At 40.3% G+C, this 22,362-nt stretch overlaps 1 protein-coding gene across 1 annotated transcript in view; it reads left to right on the top strand.

The window, feature by feature from the left end:
- The first annotated feature begins 1,125 nt into the window (after window positions 1–1,125).
- Window positions 1,126–22,362, top strand: part of LOC104608563 (E3 ubiquitin protein ligase RIE1-like) — a 35,157-nt gene continuing 13,920 nt past the window's right edge. Inside the window, exon 1 of the mRNA XM_010274622.3 lies at window positions 1,126–1,766. Within this exon, the coding sequence (XP_010272924.1) occupies window positions 1,285–1,766 (482 nt within the window). The 5' untranslated portion in view covers window positions 1,126–1,284. The remainder of the gene's footprint in view (window positions 1,767–22,362) is intronic.

Raw genomic sequence — 22,362 nt, 5'->3', positions numbered from 1 at the left:
CCTAAAACCAAATATATTAACCCGAACTCTATCCTATAGGGTCAGGTCAAACAGGATTTACCATTTAACCCGACTCACTGATATCCTTACTTGGGACATATACATCTCAAAAAGTTATCCAAAATAATAAAAAAAAAAGAATATTACTTCAATCAAATATTGGAGTACAAAGTTATGACCTTCCAAATTTTGTATACACATTTAATATGCAACACACGATCCAGTCAATAAGTCAAATGGATCAACAGTCCAATCATCCGAATCGAATGATTGTTAACGAATTCAACAATTTTTAACCTCCCTCCAGATTTTACTCAAACTGTATCCAAAATTTTGACCGAATTACGATTTGAGCAGTCAATCAGCTGAATCAGTTGAAAACACTACATAAAATTCCTACCTTAAATTTACTCGACAAACACGAGTATATAAATATGTAAAGAAAAATAAAAAATTGAGTTTAATCTCTCATATGGACTCAGTAACCCAAAACCTTGGATATATCCTACCAAATTCTATCCTATCCTTTTGCAGCCATGTAAAATCTTCGATCCAGACCCAGTGCGTCCGTTGCCTGAGCGCAGAACCTAGGCCCAAGCCCGAAAAATTGATACCGGACCTGGGCTTCTGTGTTGGGCTATGTCGGTCTATGATTGTATCGTTTCTGCCTTGTCACATTACACGTGTGCTACCGTTTCAGACACAACCCACACTTCCACAAACGTCATTTAAAGCAGAAGAAGAGGATAGAGACTAAAGCCTACCGCTCTACTCTGGATTTACTGGGTCCTACAAAATCATCACCGTTCAAATACACGATGTTCATCAAATCACGTCATAGTCTATATTCGCATCCAACAGTTAATACCGGTCATATCTATCAATTCTTGAAACAGCTTAATCTTCCCCGCTGAAGTAGGCAAAGCACAACCGACGAGTCAAACAAACTGAAGGCAAAAGCAAAGCTCGAAAACAAATTCAGGTAAAAGAATTTCGAGAAAGCGTTAAAAAAATGGAAAATCGAAGCACGTCGACAGTACACATACAAAACTAATTCTCCTCCATCTCATCTACCCTTCAACGCAGCAAAACAGAGAGAGAGAGAGAGAGAGAGAGAGAGAGAGTTGGAGTCTTGGAGAGAGAGTGAGAGACACAGAGAGGATTATATAGAGAGGGAGAGAGAAATATAAGCCCAAACAGTTCCTGAACCCTAATAATGATATTGGTTTCATCTTCGTCTTCGGATTCTATTCAATTTCTTCTCTGCAACTGTCCGTACTAGTAATGGCGGAGGCATCAACCACCACCACCGACTCCTCTGCGCCTTTGCTACGGCCGAGGCAGGGGACACCGGAGTTGAACGCCGCTCGGCCCGCTACGCTTGCTTTGCTGCTGGGGCGAGCGGCTGGCCGGCGGGGGCCGTCGATGCTGGTACGGGAGACAGCGGCGCTTCAGCTCGAGGAGCGACGGGCGGATTGGGGGTATTCGAAGCCTGTGGTGGCTCTTGATATTGCTTGGAATCTGGCGTTCACTATTGTGGCAATTGTGATGCTTATTTGCACTGCAAGAGAGCGACCGAATACGCCGATTAGGATTTGGGTGTGTGGATATGTGCTACAGTGTTTGGTTCATGTGGTGTTAGTGTGGATGGAATATAGGAGGAGGAATATACAGAGGAATCGGAATCCTGAGGATGGAATGAGGGATTCTGATTCAGATGTGAATGACAGTGACGATGAAGATGGAGTTGGTGGGAGTCGATCAAGGTCAGTTGAAGTGCATTGGATTTCAAAATTGCAAATTTAGTCTGGCTCTAGTCGTCTATCTCTTATTTGTTATCTGGATTGAATCTTTTTTTTTCTTGTTTAAGATATTTAAGTTGGAATTTTGTAGTGGGGAATGGTTCTTCATTACCCTTTCAATTTAAATTGTTTGATTTTGTGGATCAGAGCAGCTTGGCGTGTTCGTTTCTTTTATCACTTTTGCAGAATTTGTATGGCGGGAAAGTGTAGTACAAATCCATGATAACCTGACTAATTATACCATCTACATTTTTTTTATGGTTTCAACCTGTTGAAAATTTTAGCTTGGAAACATGTATTCTCTGGATTAGTTTCTTTTGTAACTCTTTGGATGAATGCCATCGTTAAGTTTCTTATTGACAGTTAAAAAAACGTTCTTAATCTAAGCAAGAAAAAATTGAGGAATGAATGAATGGAATCCATTCATGAAAGGGTGATTAATCAGTTGCCTGACCAAAGAAATCTTTGCAGTACTAGTGTTCTATGGATGCAATTTAATAATATTCAAACCACAGTTCATTTGGCATGCTTTATAATGTTAGCCTACCTTGGTGCTCCTCACTAGTCAGGAACATAAATATTGCTTTGGGGGAAAACGTTGTAATTGGGCCCAGGAATTTCTGACCATCAAGAATGGTGGGAGGACTGTCCTAAGTGAATGATGTCACTTGAATAAAACAAATAGAATACTGTTGTGGACTGATGTAATTTAAGAAAAGAAACACAAGTTCGAAGAGAAGAAGAGAGAGAGAGAAAATAAAAGAGAGAAAGAAAGAAGGGGTTCGGTTGTGTATATCTACCGCCCCATTTAATTGTTATTTATAAACATTAATTTCCTTACAATAGTAGGAGTTACTCTAATACCCCTACTTAAACTCCAAGTTTCCAATACAAAATAAAAAAGATAAACAGAAACAAGGCCCAGCCGACCCGACTAAAACTATCTCTTCAGTAGTGTGGGGTTGGAACCACACACACTAGTAACTATCTCTACACTCCCCCTCAAGTTGGGAGTAGATGTTTGTCATTCCCAACTTGCGTGAATCTGTCTCTAGCTAGCTCTTTGTGACTGCTTTAGTAAGGAGATCGGCTAATTGCATGTCTGAGGCAATGTAAGGAAGACATACTTCTTGAGATGCAACTCGCTCTCGGATAAAATGTTTGTCCACCTCGATATGCTTTGTCTTGTCATGCTATATTGAGTTGTGGGCAATCTTAATTGCAGCTTGATTATTGCAGTACAACATTAGAGGCTTCTCATAATCAATTTCCAGCTCATTAAGCAAGGATCTCAGCCACAATACTTCTGCAACACCATTGGCCATGGATCTGTATTCAGCTTCTGCACTAGAGCGAGCAACGACATTCTGTTTCTTACTTCTCTAGGAAACAAGATTTCCCCCCACAAATGCACAATATCCAGAGGTAGACCTCCTGTCATCAACACATCTTGCCCAATCCGCATCTGTATACACTTCTATCTTCATGTGATCATTATTCTTGAAGAGTATGCCTCTCCTTGGGCATCTCTTCAAGTAGGCAAGAATCCTTTCCACTACAAGGAGGTGAGTGGTCCTAGGAGAATGCATGTATTGGCTAACAACACTAACAACATATGAAATATCTGGCCAAGTTAGGCAGAGATAAAGAAGTTTCCCAACAAGCCTTTGGTACATAGCCTTGTCCTCAAGAGGTTCTCCACTTTCTGCACTTATTTTATGGTTAAGCTCAATAGGTGTGTCAGCTGGTTTCACTCCTAACTTTCCAGTTTCCTCCAATAAGTTAGGAACATACTTCCTCTGAGAGATAAAAATTCCATGCTTAGATCGAGCTACCTCAATTCCCAGATAATAGTGCAAATCCCCTAAGTCCACTTCAAATTCCTTGTGAAGGTGTTGTTTAAGAGATTCAATCTCACTAATATCACTTCCTGTTATCACAATGTCATCTACATAGACTGCAAGTAGGGTCAGGGAAAGACCTGTCTTCTTAAAGAAGAGAGTGTGATTCAACTGAGCCTGTATATAGCCGAATTTGTCCAAAGCCAGTCTAAACCTATCAAACCAAGCTCTCGGCGATTGTTTCAACCCATAGAAAGCCTTCTTTAGTAAGCAAACTTTCTTTCCTTCTTCTATACTATAAAAGCCAGGGGGTAACTCCATGTATACCTCTTCTTGCAAGTCTCCGTTGAGGAAAGCATTCTTAACATCTAGCTGAATTAGTGGCCATGAAAAGTTTGCAGAAATGGACAGTAGGACTCTGATAGTGTCATTTCAGGCTAGTTAACTAGTTCCCATGTGTTGTTCTTAACAAGAGCATCTATCTCTGCTTTCCATTGCCACTCAGGTATCAAAAGAGCTTCTTGCACTTTTCTAGGTATAGGAATAGTAGTAATAGATGCCATGTAAGATCTATAGGATTTTGAGAGACAATCATAGGAAAGGAACTTGGAGATACAATGGGTAGTGGATGAGGTGCAATGACACTTCCCTTTACGAATTGCAATTGGAAGATCAAGGTCATCTGACGGTGGAGGAGCATCAGTAATAGTGGGCTCAACAGTAGGAGCAGTGGTAGTGTTTGGATCTGGGGTCGTAGAAGATGTTGGGATTGACCCGGATTGTTGTTGAGGACGGGAATCAACTTGCCTCCACTTTCTGTGATATACCCTCAACTCCCTGAACTTTTGACAACCCTCTTCACGACACTCCCCTTAGTAACTGGGACAGGTAAAGGCCCTTTTAGGGTGAAACTGGGGCTAAAACTTAAATCCCTTCCTCACCATTCTCCCCTTGAGGAGAAGCCCTATAATAGTAGGGCATATCCTCAAAAAAGGTGGCATCCATGGACACAAAACGTTTCCCTGAAACAGGCTCATAACAGCAATATCCTTTTCGATTTTGTGCATATCCAAGGAAAATACACTTAGTAGCTTTGGGGTCAAACTTGGAGCGATGAGGTCCAAGGATTTGAACAAAACAAATACACCCAAAAGTTTTGAGGGGAATAGTGAACAGGTCCTTATCTAGATACAAAAAGCTGAATGGTGTTTGCATGTTTAGAACCCGTGAAGGAACCCTGTTAATAAGGTAAACGGCTGTACGGATTGCATCCCCCCAGAAAAGTATGGGAACATTAGAGTTGAGCATGATGCTTCTGGCTACCTCTAAGATATGTCTATTCTTTCTCTCAGCAACCCCATTTTGCTGAGGTGTACAAGGACAGGTGCTTTGATGAATGACCCCATGATCAAAGAGATAGGATGCCAAGGGTTTTGCAAAATATTCCTTGGCATTATCGGATCTAAGAATTTTGATCTTGATTTCAAATTGAGTTAGAACCATCTGATGGAAAGCTTGGGTCAGAGAATGGACATCATCTCGAAAGTGCACAAGGTAAACCCATGAGAAGCGGGTATAATCATCAACAAATAACAAGAAATATCTGTACCCCCCCCCCCCCATAGTGGGAGTATGATATAGCCCCCAAACATCGGTATGCACAATTTCAAAAGGAATGTTGTTTTTTTTTATTACTCAAAGGATAAGATGATCTACTGTGTTTTGCAAGTTCACAACTTTCACACTTTGGCTGACTCAAATAAATTTGGAAAAAGACTTTAAAGACCCAAAAGACAAATGACCTAATTGGTTATGCCAAAGCATAATCTTACTCCAAGACTGAGAGACAAACAATTTTCCCACTTCACTCTGCTTCCCCTATGGATGTTCAAGCAGGTAAACTCCATTCATCTCACGGCCAATCCCAATCACCTTCTTCGTTTTCAGATCCTAAAAAACACACCAATCAGAAAAAAAGGTTACTGAGCAATATGTCCCGGAAATCTCACACACAATTCACAGGCACTCAGCGAAAATACACAGCTCAAATGAAAAGAAACTTGTATTCATTCAATGGAGAGTAATAACAGTGGTCGGTTCTTCGAGAGACTGTCGGCTCTCCCAAACACTCAAAATGCTTCTCATCACCTGCCTCCCCCCTATCCAGAAACTCCCATATATATTATTCCCTCCTGACATCATAACTAACTCCCTCTAGAATATTCCCTCCTGACATCATAACCAACTCCCTCTAGAATACTCCCTCCTAACATCCTAACTAACTCCCTTTAGAAATATTCTCTCCTGATATCATAACTAACTCCCTCTAGCAATGCCCAGCTGGCATAGCTACGATAAGCACACCAATATCTAAACATTTCCCTCAACCGACTACTGACCTGGCTTACGCTGCCCTTTCCCTCTCCTAGCATATGTGAGGATAATTGGGGGCCTATCAGATTTTTAGTAATACTACTAACTGAAAGTAAGTTAGCACTAAGCTTAGGAACATGCAAAACTGAGGATAGGAGATGGCATCAGACAATCTGATGTCTCCCTTACCAGAAATTGGCACAAGGGAGCCATCAACAATAGAAACTGTCTCTCCCTGAGGATAAACAATAGGTGGTAAACAAAGTAGATAGGCTGCTCCTATGGTTTGAAGCACCTGAATCTATTACCCATAAAGGCCTAGTGTTACCTGGGACAGAAGCATGACATGCGGTAGCTCTTGTACTTGTATGAGCAAGGGCTGAAGTAGGATGAGCAAGAGTGGTGGCTGAAGACTGAGATGTAGATCTAGAAATACCAACTTCATTCTCTAGCTGTGTCAGTGCAGCCCGGACAACTGCTAAAGCATCCAAGAATGTGGTCCTTGTGCTGGAAGAAGATGTACTGTCAGTAGTAGTTGCTATATTGGCACTCCCTTTCTTGTTTCTAAGTCTAGCTGGCATTAGGTGAGTGTTGGATTGAAGTCTTTGTATGTATGAGTATTCGGCTGATAAGAGTTCTTATTAGCCTATACTTAAGTTTAAGTTGTCCTGTACTGGGCCTAATCCTGTTTAATGTTTTAAGTTGTCTGGGTGTCCCATCACTAATCAGGGGCATTCTAGTAACTTCCTGTATCATTGTACTACACCATAATATAAATAATAGTACTGTCGACTGAGCATGTGAGTTCGACATTCCTGCATCTCTTCTTCTTCTTCTCTTTTCTGTTACTTCGGCTACAGTAATTTAGCTTTCATGGTACAGAGCATTAGCTTCTTCCTGGTTTCAGCCGGCACACACTCTCTTCTCTTGCTGTCTTTTCATCTTCTCTCTTCCTTTTCTGGGTTGCTGTAGTGAAGACCTAGGGGTGTAAGAGAGTAAAGCAAGTTCGAACCTAGGGTTTCTCTTGGTTGTAGGACTCAAGGGAAGTAAGACCCAGAAGTAGATGTCCTACTAGGTTATTTCCAACAAATAGTAGCTATTTGGCTACTAAGAGAGGTCTGTGTAGGACAGACCTAGTTGAGGACTGATTTCAGCAGTCCTAGCACTAGCCGAAAGGGGCTTAGCTACTTCTACAGTTACAGCTTCGGTGCTCCAGCAAGACTCGCACAGACTTAGCTTCTTCTACAGAGCCCACTGTTCACTTGCTACTGTTGCAGCCTCGAACTGTTCACTCACTACTGTACCCGAACTGTTGCAGTTTTTTGGTTCAGCCCAAGTGAAGTCTATCTAGTGTTCTACCAGCACTGTGAACACTTCTACCATCATAGCAATGTGGCAAACAGCTCCAAGTTCAGGGTGGTTATCAGTCCGAAACCCCTCACCACTACTGTGATACCTAGGGAGCTGCCAGCTCCAGATTGTTCAGCATTGTGAACCCTTGTTGAGGATTGATGTCAGCAGTCCTAGTATTGGCCGCAAGGAAGGGCACTCTCTTTACAGTTGCAGTACTCTAAAGTTCAAGTGGAGTCTGCATAGCACAATATCTCGGCAAGTCTGAAACTGTGTCGAGTGCTGTCAGAACCTACTGTGATCATTTCAGCTAATCAGATCTGCTTCAGAACTGGTTCAGAACCTTCAGAACTGCTTCGGCTAGTCTTAATCAGTGTCACCTACACAGTGGCTGCAGTCAAGATGTCTTCAATACCCAGAGATGTTTCTTCTAGAGATAACAGGCCTGCGGCAAGTGGGAATTTTGTCGCCAGCAACAATGATGACAACTCACAAAATACACCAACAGTGTCTTCTTCTCCTATGGGACAGGTTGTTGATTCCTCTGGAACTGGTACATTGGGCTTCACTGCTAGTGAGGTTGAGATCCTTAGTAGGGCATTAGCCCGTCTAAGAAATAATTCTTTTGCTTCTACATCTCTTGCTAGATCAGGTACAGCCTCTGCCTTCAGTGCCACTGGCTCTATTGACTCTACTTCTTGGGTTATTGATTCCGGTGCTACTGACCATATGACACATGTCTTCCCTATTCTCTTCATATCATTTGTTGTCTGGTCAGGATAAGATGAGAGTTGCTGACGGGTCTTTCTCCACTATCTCTGGAAAGGGAATTGTTGACCTAAGCAAGGACCTCTCTCTTAAATCAGTTTTACATGTTCCCAGTCTTACCTCAAATCTCTTGTCTGTTTCAAAACTTACCAAAAATTTGAACTGTAGTATAACCTTTTTTCCTACTCATTGTGTCTTCCAGGACAGATTGACAAGGAGAATGATTGGGTGCGGTCATGAGTGTGGAGGCCTCTACTACCTTGATGCAGACATCGGCTCAGCCTTACAAGCATCTGCTGCTAGTAATCCGGAAAGTGTGGAGTCAATAGCTAAGCTGCATCTTTGGCATGCTAGGCTAGGTCATGTGTCTTTCTCCTCATTAGAAATGTTGTTTCCCGAATTGTTTAAGGGCATTCCAAGTCAGAGTCTAACCTGTGAAGTATGTCAAATGTCAAAACAATATAGAGCTGTGTATCCAATTTCCAGCAATGAAATTTGTGCTCCTTTTGATTTGGTTCATTCTGATGTCTGGGGCCCTTCACCCATTGTTTCTTTTGATGGCTTCCGGTACTTTATCAATTTTATTGACCACTACTCTCGTTGTACATGGATCTACCTATTAAAAGGACGGGATGAAGTACCACGGATAACCATGGCATTTTGCAAGATGATTGAAACACAGTTTAATAAGAAGATTAAGCAATTCAGGTCAGACAATGCTGCTGAATACTTTGAAAAATCCTTGAACTTATTCCTGGAAGATGCTGGCATACTACATCAGTCATCCTGTGCTTATACTCCTCAGCAGAATGGAGTTGCTGAGCGCAAGAATAGACATCTATTGGAGACAGCTCGAGCCTTACTATTCCAACACAAGTCCCCAAGCAATACTGGTCTCAAGCTGTACTTTCTACATCATATCTGATAAACCGGATGCCATCTAAGGTGTTGGGTATGAAAACCCCTTTCTCTGTTTTGTGCCCCACTCTTCCAGACTTTCCCCTTCCTCCTCGGGTCTTTGGCTGTATATGTTTCATACATGTGAAGGATCCAAAGAAGACTAAGCTAGATCCTAAGGCTACAAAGGGAATATTCTTGGGGTACTCTCCTACACAAAAGGGTTACAAGTGTTATGACCCTGTCTCCAAGAGAAAGTATGTCACCAGAGATGTGGCGTTCTTTGAGTCTCAACCCTATTTTCAGTCTTCTCAGAATCCTCTTCAGGGGGAGACTAGTGGGATGGAAGAGGATTCTCATTCTCCCTCCTTTTTTGTTCCCCTATCTGCCTCGGGTCTTCCATCCTCTCCTGCTACTCCTTGTTGTGACATTCTGGGTCAACCCAGTGAGGCTCCCACTGTGCCGGTTACCTCTCCTGATGCTGCAGATGTTCTTGAAGGCTCCAGTAGGCAACAAAAAGAGATACTTACATACAACAGAAGAAAAAGGGGTCATCAACCTCATGACAGCAACCAGTTGGACTCGGATCAATCTGTCTCTACAATCCAAGGTAATTTCAACTCTCATACTTCTGATTTGGATCTTCCTATTGCTCTCCGTAAGCCTATCCGCTCTTGCACCACCCGGCACCCCATTGCTGATTTTGTTTCGTACTCACATTTATCTCCTGCCTATCACTCCTTTGTGTCTGCTCTTTCCTCTGTGCGTGTTCCTTCTAGGTACTCAGAGGCTGTGTCTGATCTAAGGTGGAAAGAAGCTATGGATGAAGAGATGAAAGCCCTAATGAAAGCAAGAACTTGGGAATTAGTGGATCTGCCAGAGGGGAAGACCACTGTTGGGTGCAAGTGGGTGTTTACTGTAAAGCACAGGGAGGACGGGTCTATTGAAAGGTACAAGGCCAGACTTGTGGCAAAGGGGTTTACTCAGAAAGAAGGGATTGACTACAAAGAAACCTTTGCCCCAGTAGCAAAGCTCAACACAATTCGGGTTCTATTGTCACTAGCAACAAATTTTTCATGGGAACTTCATCAGCTGGATGTGAAGAATGCCTTCTTAAATGGTGACCTTCATGAAGAGGTATTTATGGAACCTCCACCAGGCTATGACTTTAGTAGAAAGGTGTGCAAACTGAGGAAAGCATTATATGGGTTGAAGCAATCTCCCCGTGCATGGTTTGAGAGGCTCTGTGGGGCCATGAAGAAAGTGGGGTACACTCAGAATGGTGCAGACCATACCTTGTTCATAAGGAGACAGGATAGCAAACTTACTGCACTCATTGTTTATGTGGATGATATGGTAATTACCGGGAATGACTTGGAAGAGATAAAAAGACTGAAGGAGTTTCTAGCTTCTGAATTTGAGATCAAAGACTTGGGTCATTTGAGATATTTTCTTGGGATTGAAGTTGCCAGGTCAAGAGAGGGAATCTACATATGTCAGTGGAAGTATGTTCTTGACCTCCTAGAGGAAACAGGCATGATGGGGTGCAGGCCAGCAGATACTCCAATGGAACAGAACCATGGCCTGCAGGAATCAGTAGGGGAGGACTACTATGATAAAGAGAGATACCAAAAATTGGTAGGGAAGCTGATATACTTATCCCTCACTCGGCCAGATATTGCTTATGCTGTGCATGTTGTCAGTCAATTTATGCACTCTCCAAAGATTCCTCATATGAAAGCAGTTGAAAGGATTCTCAGGTACTTGAAGACTTGCCCAGGGAAGGGAATTCTCTTCAGGAAAAACAATAGAATTGAAATTGAAGCCTACACTGATGCAGATTGGACTGGGTCTGTTGGAGACAGGAAGTCAACCTCGGGTTACTGTACATTTGTGGGAGGAACCTGGTCACATGGCGCAGTAAGAAGCAGAATGTAGTGGCTAGATCAAGTGCAGAAGCAGAGTATCGAGCTATGGCCCATGGGGTTGCTGAACTCTTATGGCTCAGAACTCTTCGTAATGAACTTGGCATTAAGGCTGAAGGTCCTCTCAGGCTGTATTGTGACAATAAAGCTGCCATCAACATTGCCAACAATCCCGTGCAGCATGACAGGACAAAACATATTGAGATTGATCGGCACTTTGTTAGAGAAAGAATTGTCTTGGGTGAACTCTGTGTGCCTTATACTTCATCTGAGATGCAAATTGCGGATGTACTGACTAAAGGGCTGGCAGCAGCAAAGTTTAGGGACATGCTTGGCAAGCTAAACATGATTGATATCCATGGTTAGCTTGAGGGGGAGTGTTAGATTGAAGTCTTTGTATGTATGAGTATTCGGCTGATAAGAGTTCTTATTAGCCTATACTTAAGTTTAAGTTGTCCTGTACTGGGCCTTTGTTAATGGGCCTAATCCTGTTTAATGTTTTAAGTTGTCTGGGTGTCCCATCACTAATCAGGGGCATTCTAGTAACTTCCTGTATCATTGTACTACACCATAATATAAATAATAGTATTGTCGACTGAGCAGGTGAGTTCGACATTCCTGCATCTCTTCTTCTTCTTGTTCTCTTTTCTGTTACTTCGGCTACAATAATTTAGCTTTCAGTGAGGATGCAATTTCCAACAGGTATCACTAGTGTGTTTGGGCTTCTTGCAATGATCACAAAAAATATCTCTTTTGTCTTCCTTCTTAATTTCCCTTTCCTTTTCCCCTCCAACCTTAGATTTTGTTGCTGCCAAGGCTGCTTCTGTGGGCTGAAAAGATAGCATAACCTTCCTCCTACTCTCTTCACTATGGACTAATGAGTAGGCCTGAGATAAAGTCACACTCTCCCTAGTGAGAAGTTGCTGTCTTATAATGTCAAACTCTGAGTTTAGACCGGCTAAGAACTCAAAATCTCTATTTGTTTCAATCAGTTTTCTGTATGTTACTACATCCCTCTGGCTTTCCCATTCAATAGTTTCTAAGTGATCAATTTCATGCCAAAGAGATTTCAGAGTAGCAAAATATACTGAGACTGGTTTCTCCCCTTGCTTGAGGTTATTCACTTCACACTTCAGCTCATAAGCCCTACTAACATTGAGTGGTTGGGAATAAGTTTCCTTTATGCTGTCCCAAATTTCCTTGGCTGTTTTTGCCCAAAGATAGTTTCGGCTGATGTGGGGCTGCAGGGAATTACATAGCCAAGTCATTACTAAGTAATTCTCTTGAACCCATTTTGGGTGTAAAGTATCTTCCTTTGCTGGCTTCTATGTATCCCCAGTCACATAGCCTAATTTACCTTTACCTCCAATAGCCATCATTGCTGATTGGGCCCACTGCAAGTAATTGATTCCATCAAATCTAACAGTGGTAATTTGAAAAAAAATCTTAGTCATATTACCAGTCCCAAAAAATCCTTCCCCTTGTGTTTTTAACTCACTTCCAAACTTCTCCATTCTTAGGAGAGCACTAATAAGCTAAAAGCTTCCAAGAAGAATACCTAAAAGGATAATTCTTTTTCTGCAACACTAAAAAATAGAGAAGACAACCCAGAATGTAATCTCAGCCAATAGATCCTTTCCAAGAGTGCAAACACAGTCAGAAAAAGGTCAACTTCCTAGTAGACAGATCTGGACTGTAATCAGCCGATAGATCCTTTCCAATAATGCAAACACAGTCAAGGATTAACTCTCTGGTAGACAAACCCGGACTGTAATTGGTCTAATATTCACAGTCAAAAGTTCAAGATCAGATCTTTTCCAGCCGATCCCTCCAAGGAAGCTCACAGTCAAAAAACAGTTCATAGGGTTAAGAACAAACCCTAGAAAACTCAGATTTTCTCAGCCGTACCTTCTAAATAAGTCTAACTTATTTCTTACTACTGCTGGCTCAAGAAGAGATGAAAACTTACCCCGAAAACTCTGATCGCCACCTTCAATCTTGATTCCTTTAACCTTCTCTGATTCTTCCTGATTACCTAAAAACACTCTCCAATCTTCGGACAGCTTCTAAAGATCTCTGGTAACCTCCAAGAATCAGGCAAAGATAGCTCCTTTCTAATCTTCCAGCCCTAGATAACTCTCATGTGGTTGGCTGGGTTAGACTCACATGAGAAGCCCTAGATCGAGCTCTCATACCAACTTGAATAAAACAAATAGAATACTTCTGTGGAATGATGTAATTTAAGAAAAGAAACACAGGTTTGAAGAGAAGAAGAGAGAGAGAAAAGAAAAGAGAGAAAGGAAGGAGAAGAGAGAAAGAAAGAAGGGGTTCGGTTTGTGTATATCTGCCGCCCCATTTAATTGTTATTTATAAACATTAATCTCCTTACAATAGTAGGAGTTACTCTAATACCCCTATTTAAATTCCAACACAAAATAAAAAAAGATAAACATAAACAAGGCCCAGCCGGCCCAACTATAAAAGGAAATAATAAATAAAAACATAATAAATAAGTGTGGGGTTGGAACCACACACACTACTAAAACTATCTCTTCAACAGTGTGGGGTTGGAGCCACACACACTACTAACTATCTCTACAATGTCCCTATAGGATGTGTATTAAATTCCTGAGAGACACTTCTCATAATATTTTCCTTTAACCTCTTGCCTATGACAGAATTCATCATGAATGCCATCTTTTCCTATAGACTGTTCCTAAGCAACAAATCATTTCTCAGTACTAAATCATGTTCCACCATTCAATGCTGTTCAGTACCACACTCATTGTTCAATTATGAACCGTCAAATCATTTGTCACTGATACAACCCATATCCTTTTTTGGCCTGCCCTCATCTCTTTTTGACCCTTCAACTAACAGATCATTTCTTTTCACTGATGCTGTAGATGGTTCTAGTCTCCTAAACATCAAATATAAACTTTTAAATTTACTTAGGCAGTTAGGCTTATAGGCAGCTATCTAGATTATGTTAGGTGACACTGTGACACAATGTGGACTTTCTTTTATAGTAAATTGTTTTTTTATCAGTAAAAAAGGATTTATTAATAAAAGCAGGAAATATGCAAAGCTTGGTTTCTCAACTTGCTCATTCTCTCTCCTGGATGCTCATTGGATTCTGATTCCAGTTTGTGCCCATGCAGCATTAAATCTAGGAGGGATAATGATAAGCATTAGAGGGGACTCTTTCCTTTGTCAAATTTGTAAGGCGTGACTAAAAAACCTCAAACTCTCAAGCTAAAACTTGGGCATGTGCTGTGAATTTGTAGTACTTAAAGTTTAATATGATTTAAAATTATTTTGTTCGTTTTCTTTACCAACAAATATTTCATAATTTATAAAAATAAGAAATAGTATGCAAGGTGCCAACCAGTGGGTTGGTAAGGTCTCCAGCTGGTCGTAGCAGAGACTTGGGGTCGTATCCCACCTGCACCTGAGTTGGGGGGGGGGGTGTTATGGGTTGGGGATGAACTACCCCCTGTTGTGTAGCCCTTCAAAAGCAATAGTATTAAGAATAAAAAAGGCCATTTGCCAATGTTGGTCCAGCTATCCTGGAGTCTTGAGAGGGGTAGATAAAACTTTAAAATGTTAACCCACCAAGCCATGGATCCTATTTTTCATCTATGATACCTGGAATCCTGGATACCTGTACAAGGGCTGTATCGTGTTGGATACTTCATACTTCATGATCACTAAACCTAACACATAGTACCCATTTCAGATTCTGACATTCATGCTGTTATCCATGTAGTATAGACTCTACCCAACCAAATTATTAGGGTCTGCATAAAGGTAATCGAATTAATCTCCCATGTCAGTTAGTTGTCTTTTCCCTTTAGTTGGCATGGGAGTTCCTTAAGGTAAGCAACCATCATATGAAAGAAGGATTAACATAACTCATCACCCTCAGCTGTACCTTCTCCTTCTATTAATAAATTTTTATTTTTTATTTATTACCAAAAAAACGCTTCTGTTAAGCTTCTGTTACTAGTTAACCTCAGAAACTAAGCATTGGAGCGTCCATGATAGCATGAAACTTTAGTTTGCATGAGAGTTCCTTGTAACTTATCCAGCAAGACTTCCTGTTAAGCTTCTGTTACTAGTTAACCTCAGAAACTAAGCATTGGAGTTTCCTTGGTAGCATGAAACTTTAGTTTGCATGAAAGTCCCTTAGGGTAATCAACCATCATGTGGGAGAAGGTGTAAGGTCTGAACGAGTATTAAGACTGAAGAGCAAGAGGGGCAAGGTCTGCATTAGTGTTGAAAATGGAGGTACAATATGCCAAGTGCTAATCTTTCCTTCTTAGCAGTCTAAACATGAATCAAAAACAATGTGCATGCTTTGCATATGATGGGCAACCTTTGCATTGCCATCCTGCATAATAATCCAATACATGTTCTTATAAGGAGAACATAATACCTAGCACCCTAGAACACAGATCAACTACTTAGGTTTTTGTAAAGGGCAGTCCAGTGCACAGGGCTCCCTCCAATGCGGGGTCTGGGGAGGGACAGATGTATGCAGCCTTACCCTGCACATACATAGAGGCTGTTTCCAAGATTTGAACCCTGGTCACCCAGGTTGCAATGGAGCAACCAACAATTGCGCCATAGCCCACCCTCAACTACTTAGGTTCTTGATATTAATAGAAATTCAATTTTTGAAGTGAAAGGGCAAAGCTATTCTCTCATTGTGTTGTAGTTGCAGAACCATGATACTTAATTTTCATGGTACTTCTTTGTGATAGCAGGAATTACTTGCATGGGGATGTCTAAGACTTTTGGATTGTTTTGTTAGATCCTAAGTGGGCCCATTTGGTAGCAAAAGTTATATTTTCCATTAAGGTCTCCTGCTGGTCGTAGCGGAGACTTGGGGATCGAATCCCGCCTGCACCTGGGTTGGGGGATGGGCTACCCCCCATTGTGTAGCCCTTCAAAAGAAATCGAGAAAAAAAACCATGGTGGGGGCCATTGCTTGGTGCAATGGTAAAACTTGTGCTGGCGAGCATGAGGACAGCCACTTTGTGCAAACAATTCTAGAAGTTGTGACTATGTGCAGTCCATCTGATGCAGATGGAGAAACAGGGAAAGGATCCATGGAGAGAGCAATTTTCCCTTAATTCATTAATGAATGTTTGGTAATTCAAAACTTAGTATTTTTGTTTATTTTAAATTTATTTCATAGTTGTTTGGTGTCTTAAGAACATGGTTACTTGTCTTAAAGGGTCATAGTAGTTTAAAGAGTCATATTAAAGAGGTCTTAAAATTTTGAAAACTTGAAGATACAATCTTGTCATTTTTCATTCAACCCATTTTCAGATGCAAACTTTCTTTTTCTTTGCATGGTTTTGGTATTATTACATAGGTTATTATCTATCCAATGACACAAGATGTTGTAAATTCAATGTGTTTCGAGCAAGTTATAACCATTTTAGTGATAAGGTATCAGTCTATGATGAGATTTTGGTCACTCTATTTCTGTAAGTCAATTTAGGAACTATTTTTGGTTTGTTTGGCGGTTGGATCAGTGTGTTATTAGAGTTATTATGTGAATCTAAGTCTTCATTCGAGTTGTTATCTATGTGTATACCTTGGAATTAAAGCATTTAGGAGTTCTATCTAGTCAATTTTTTAGTCTAAATTGGAGTGTCCGACTATGTAAATGGAGATCTGATTCATATTCAGTTTGTAAATAGAGTCAATGTTGAATTAATGGAATAAAAGTTTGTGTGTCTAAAGTTACTTGCTGGTAAGAGTGATATTCTTTCTCTCTCTTTTTATCTCTAAGAATGTAATAGTTCCTCCTTTAGCCTTTATTATTCAGTTTTGGATCTCTCTCTCATCATTCAGATCCTTAATATCTGTATTCTTCCCACCATGTGAAGATTGTAGGACTTTTCTCCTTCCCATCCTGCATCACCACCCTACCAAAACCCTTGGTTGTCAGTTTGATACTCTGTAACTTTCTTTGTTGTTATGGTCACAGAGGAGCCCGTTGAATGTGGCTAATAATCCTGAATCACTTGGAAGTGTTAGAGAGTGATCTGAGTATTGGATACAATCATCCCATATATCTTATTAAGTGGAAAGGATTTGGGTGACTCAAGTTGTTTTTCCTCTTCATTGTGCACAGAGGATTCCAACATTATCTATCATTCTTTGTGCTTTTGTCTCTGTAGGTTCCCTCCCCTGAAATTTTATGCTTTTGTCTATGTTACATGGATGTTGATATAGACTTATAGAGTGTCCAAATCCAACAGGTTAAGAACAGAAGAATCTGACACAGTAGTAGGTATCAGATTTGGCATTCCCAAAAAAGGACTAGACATATAGACTTGTAATTTTCAATTATTATTTTTATATTTAATAATATGATAGTTAATGAAAAGATGCAAACTAAATGGTCTTTCTGAAGAATTAGTGGAAGTTGAATGTAAAAATATAAACTGATATCCAAATACAAACAAAAAATTGTAATTGAGATGGTAACTAATGAAAAGAAGCAAAATATATGACCTTTCCAACGAAAGAGTACAGGAATGCAAATAATAGTAGAAATTGAAATTAGAGGTTGAGGGAAAGGGTGTGACAATATCACAATGTTTTGAGGTGAGGTAGGGGGAGGTGGTGTGGTGTCCCATTTTTAGAAGACCTTTTGCTCAATTGGGAGGTGGAAGAATGTGTGTGGCTGCTGTCGAGACTTCAAGAGGTGGATATTGATCTAGGGCGTGCAGGCACGAAGTGGTGGAAGGAATGCAAGAATAGCAGGTTCTCAGTTAAATCTTTTTATAAAGCCTCAATTTGAAATCAAGTGGAAAGATCTTCAGTTGTAGGTGTTTGGGATAACCCAGTTCCTCCAAGGGTTGAAGTTTTTGCATGGTTGGTGGCAATGGACATCATTCTTACTCAAGATTACTTGAAGAAAAGAAGGTACTAAATGGAAAACAGGCATGTTCTATGTCAATCAGAAGCAGAAAACATTTTGCATCTTCTGGTGGACTGTGGCTTTTCAAGTTGTATTTGGGATTTCTACTTCCAACTCTTCAAGATGGAGGTGTGGTCACCTTAGATGCCTAAAGAAAATTTTGAGCTTTGGCTGGTGCTTAATAGATGCAGAAAAGTAAAGATTATGTCAAGCTGCATCCCCTTTGCAATGCGTTGGGAGCTTTTGAAAGAAAGAAACAGAAGAATCTTTGAAGGAAAAGAAAGAAGCATGGAGAAAGTTTTGTGCAGTCATTGGGGCAAAGTTGCTGGACTGGATTTTGATTATGCCAGAATTCGAAGTCTCTAAAAGAGGAGTTCGGATCTGATTTTCAGAGAACTTTGAACATACAATAAATGTATCTTGGATAAAATGGATTGTAGTGGTTTCTGCTTGTACTTTCTGGTTGTACTTTTTGTTTGTGTGTGATGCCTCATCATTTTGTATTATGCTTTTTATTTTAATGAATTTTCTTTTTTTTTTTATTTATCTTAAGGAAACAGTAGAAATTGAAATTAGTGATAGTGTTAAAGTAAGGTAAACACTTGTAAAAACTGAAATAATTTTTTAGATTATATTAAATTTAATTAAACATTATAAGTCCACAATTCATTACCAAGTGTCCCTTAATTGTTATGTCAGGTTGGTGTTAAACCAAGGTAAACACTGGGCCAGGTTTTGGGCTTGCCTTTACACTGTTTCAGACTCAGGCTTTGGGCCGGGTCCATTAGAATTTTAGAAAAAGCTAAGCCCGAGTCCAGCCCATGAACGGGTCTACCCACAGTCGGCATGTCTTGAGTGAATTTGAAACGAAAATGTGATGATCAAACTCTAGTCTTGAAGTAAGGTGCAACTTTGAATGGCAGGCACTCATTTTTTTTCCTGATAGGTAACTGTGAAATTTATTAATATTAAGAAAAAAAATAATGAATATGTGCAGGGGTGGGGTGGGGTGCTCAGGTCATTTGTTAAAATTTGAATGGGCCCAAGGCAGCATAAATTCTTCAAATTGCGAACCCAACTTGTCCCCTATATTGGAGTTGGAAGCAAAGAGTGAAGTGTGTTTAATAACTTGGTGAGATTCTGCAAAAAATAGAAAAAAAAATGTAATGGTGAGGAATTATGCATTTATGCTCCCATCCTGCACTAACGGCCTACGGGCTGTTTAACTGCAACCTTGGTTGAGCTGCTTTCACTGAGCTGCTATAGAGGAGCCAGTAAAAGAAGCTTCAGTGGAGAGCCATGTTTTTGGCTTTAAGACAGTTTTGGGGTTTTCACCAAACATAGCTATTAGGCTGACTGGGTGGGGCCTGCCTCTCAATGCTAGAAGCTGCTGCATGAAAACCCTCCAGAACAGGCACTTAGTTTCTTGAAGGAGTCAGTTAGATATATAGGAATAATGAAATCTGGTTATCTTTCTTTCAAAAAAAATGTGGCTATTTTAGTTATTTGCAACACCTATTGCATTTATTTTGGACTTTTTTCCCTTTTCTCTTGAACTGTTGCATGTGTATTAGGCCTCAATGTTTCTCTTTCTTCTACCATATTTTTATGGATAAATTTGAATTTTATTGATTATAATAAAGAATAAAGAATGACCAATTTACAAATGCCAACCATCCCTCAACTTAAGTTGTCTCTAGCAGTCTAGCCACCTAATCCCATTTTTCTTCTTTGTTTTACACTTCAAAGTTCCTTAACTGTCTCCAAAATAAGTAAGTTCTATCTCTTTGTTTATCCAATGTATAAGCCATACAATTTGGCTGATCTATGTGTCCAACAGAAGCTACAAATCATCTGCCTTTCCAATCCTCTTATCTCTCTCATTATGCTTTGGTATTGTAAAGAGACTACACTAATGTTCTTTAGCCAGCCCACAACTACATCCAAATTTAGGGGGTGCAGCTTGTATAAATTCTTCAAATCAGGTATCCAACTTTGCAACCCTAGGTCCCCTACTTCTAATTCTGCCCTTTGGAGTGTCCTTGTCCCTATGGATCCATAAAGTTAATTTTGTCCTATTGCAATATCTACTGACCCTTCCTATACCAGAGGGATCTGGATTACCCATGCTACAGCCATTGAAGTTTAACATATTTTGATTTGTACATAGTGGCCTCTATTGCCCTGAAACTAAGGGCCAATATTTAGAGGACACTATCCATTGCCAGCTTCTAAGAAAGTCCTCCATAAAGTTGTTAAGGATATTCTATGTTTTAACCCAATTTATTACTTTCATGATAATATTTTCAATGATTGCACTTCTAGATCTCATCTTCTTATTCTTCCTTTTCCTTTCTTCCCAATCTGTCCAAAGTACTGCTGCCCTTGTATATCTCCACATAATCTCCATCTTTTCCTTTTCCTTTCTTTTGCTTTTTTTTATCAGAAAAAAAAATTGAAGGTTACATTGCTGTGGGTATATTACCCACTCCCAAGAGATCATCAAAGCATAGATAGTACTCAATCCCAAAATACAAACATTACATTTTAGCCCAAAACATTTGCTGCTTGTTTGCCCCTTGTTTGGCTAAAGCATCTGCCATTCCATTTGCTGTTCTTCTCACCCACTTAAAGGTAATACTTAACTCACTAGTTAAGCATTCAATTTAAACCCAAAGACTTTGGCTACAGAATTTTGTCCAAGAAATAATCACCTGGGAGTCCTCTTCCACTTCTAGTAGCTGGAACACGAATTGCTTTGCAAATTTCAGTCCTTGAAGCAATGCCAACAGTTCTACTGTCAATGAGTCTCCTTGCTCTAATGGGCCTGAATATAGTGCTAGCACCTTACCTTTTGAATCTTGCTGAATCTTGAAAGACCCCCAAAACCAGCCCGCCCTTCATTTCCCAAAAAATTTCCATCTAAGTTAAGGTTCAAAGTATTGGTTGCTGGTGGTCTCCACTCCATTATCAATCTATCATTTTATTGACCCAAGTGTACTACTTAATCTCAAAATATCATTAAATGAGAAATCATGGAAGGTTTCCAAGGTCTTCTTCAAATGTGCAACTTCTATTTTTATGATATCCATGGTCTCCAACTCAGACCTATTCTTTTCGTTGAAAATCCTCTATTCCTTTCTTTCCATATAGTCCAAACTAGTGCTACTCTCACTGCTTTCCACATTATTCTTCATCTCTCTTCTTTGGTTGTGTCTGAAAATTTGGATCAAAGAGACCCACTACATCTTGGGGAGGAGTTCATTTGCAGCCAAAAAAAGAACAAAAATGCTTCCAAACACACCACACAAGAGGATAGTGAATAAACAAATGGGAAGTGTTTTCACCACTAGCTTTTCAAAGGCAACACATGAGGGGAAAGGCATTTGTTTGGCATTCTTTTTTGCAGCAAGTCACAGGTGTTTATCTTTCCAAGAAAGGCCTCCCAACCAAAGGCCTGAATTTTAGGTGGAATTAGCTTGCTTCAAATTTATTTCACCAGTAGGTTCAACCCCTAAGTGGTAAGGCTGTACTAAGTTATTGAAGAATGGTACACAGGTAAAGATACCATCAGAGGATATCTCCCAAACCCTTCTGTCCTCTGTACTTTGGTCCAAGAAGACTGAATCTAATTTGACCAATAGAAATATGAGAGCTTCACATTCCATCTCCCTTAGATCCCTCCTAAAACCAAAGTCCTAGTTCAATCCCCAATTGTTGAAGGTCACAAACTTGGAAATGGGTTCAGACTTATAGTTTGTCAAAGCATAGAGTAAGGGGAATTGGACCTTTAGAGGTTGTTTGCCTATCCAGAGGTGTTCCCAAAACAGTACCTTATTCCCACATCCCACATCAAATCGAATATGGTTGAGAAAGAAAGGATATACCTCATGAATTTCTTTCCAAACTGAAGGTAAACTAGGGGAAGAGTTATGTGGTAGGAAGGCTTGCCAACATTTTGGGTTGTCCAATGAATGATTGGCCTATGAGTTATTTGGGTTTACACTAAGGGAAATCAAAACTTTGAAGCTTTCCGGTACCCAATCCTAGAGAGGTTCACAGATATCTCACTCGGGGGGAAAATTACTCTAATCAAGTCCACTTTGGCAAACCTGCATGTTTATTTCCTCTCTACCTTTTACATTCCTGCGAAAATTGCCAGCAAATTAGAAAAAATTATGTGGTAATTTATATTTCTTACTAACTAATCCATATGGTGCCCGCCGGATAGGGGATTCATGAAACTCAACTTTGATGGAAGCTGTATGGGTAATCCTGGACCTTCAGGAATATGAGGTGTATTCAGAGATGAGAGAGGTATTGTTATAGCACTTTATTCAGGACCAGTTGGGGAAGGAGATCCCCTCATAGCGAAGGTGCTGGCTGCGATGGAAGGGAATGCAAAGAGCAAGTCTGTTAAACATCAGAAAATTAGTAGTTGAAGGAGATGCCAAACTGGTGGT

The sequence above is a fragment of the Nelumbo nucifera genome, chromosome 3 (genome assembly GCF_055504915.1).
Source record: "Nelumbo nucifera cultivar China Antique chromosome 3, China Antique-T2T, whole genome shotgun sequence".
Taxonomy (NCBI): Eukaryota; Viridiplantae; Streptophyta; class Magnoliopsida; order Proteales; family Nelumbonaceae; genus Nelumbo; species Nelumbo nucifera.
The sequence above is the reverse complement of the archived record's forward strand: the minus strand, read 5'-3'. Positions and strand labels throughout refer to the sequence as shown.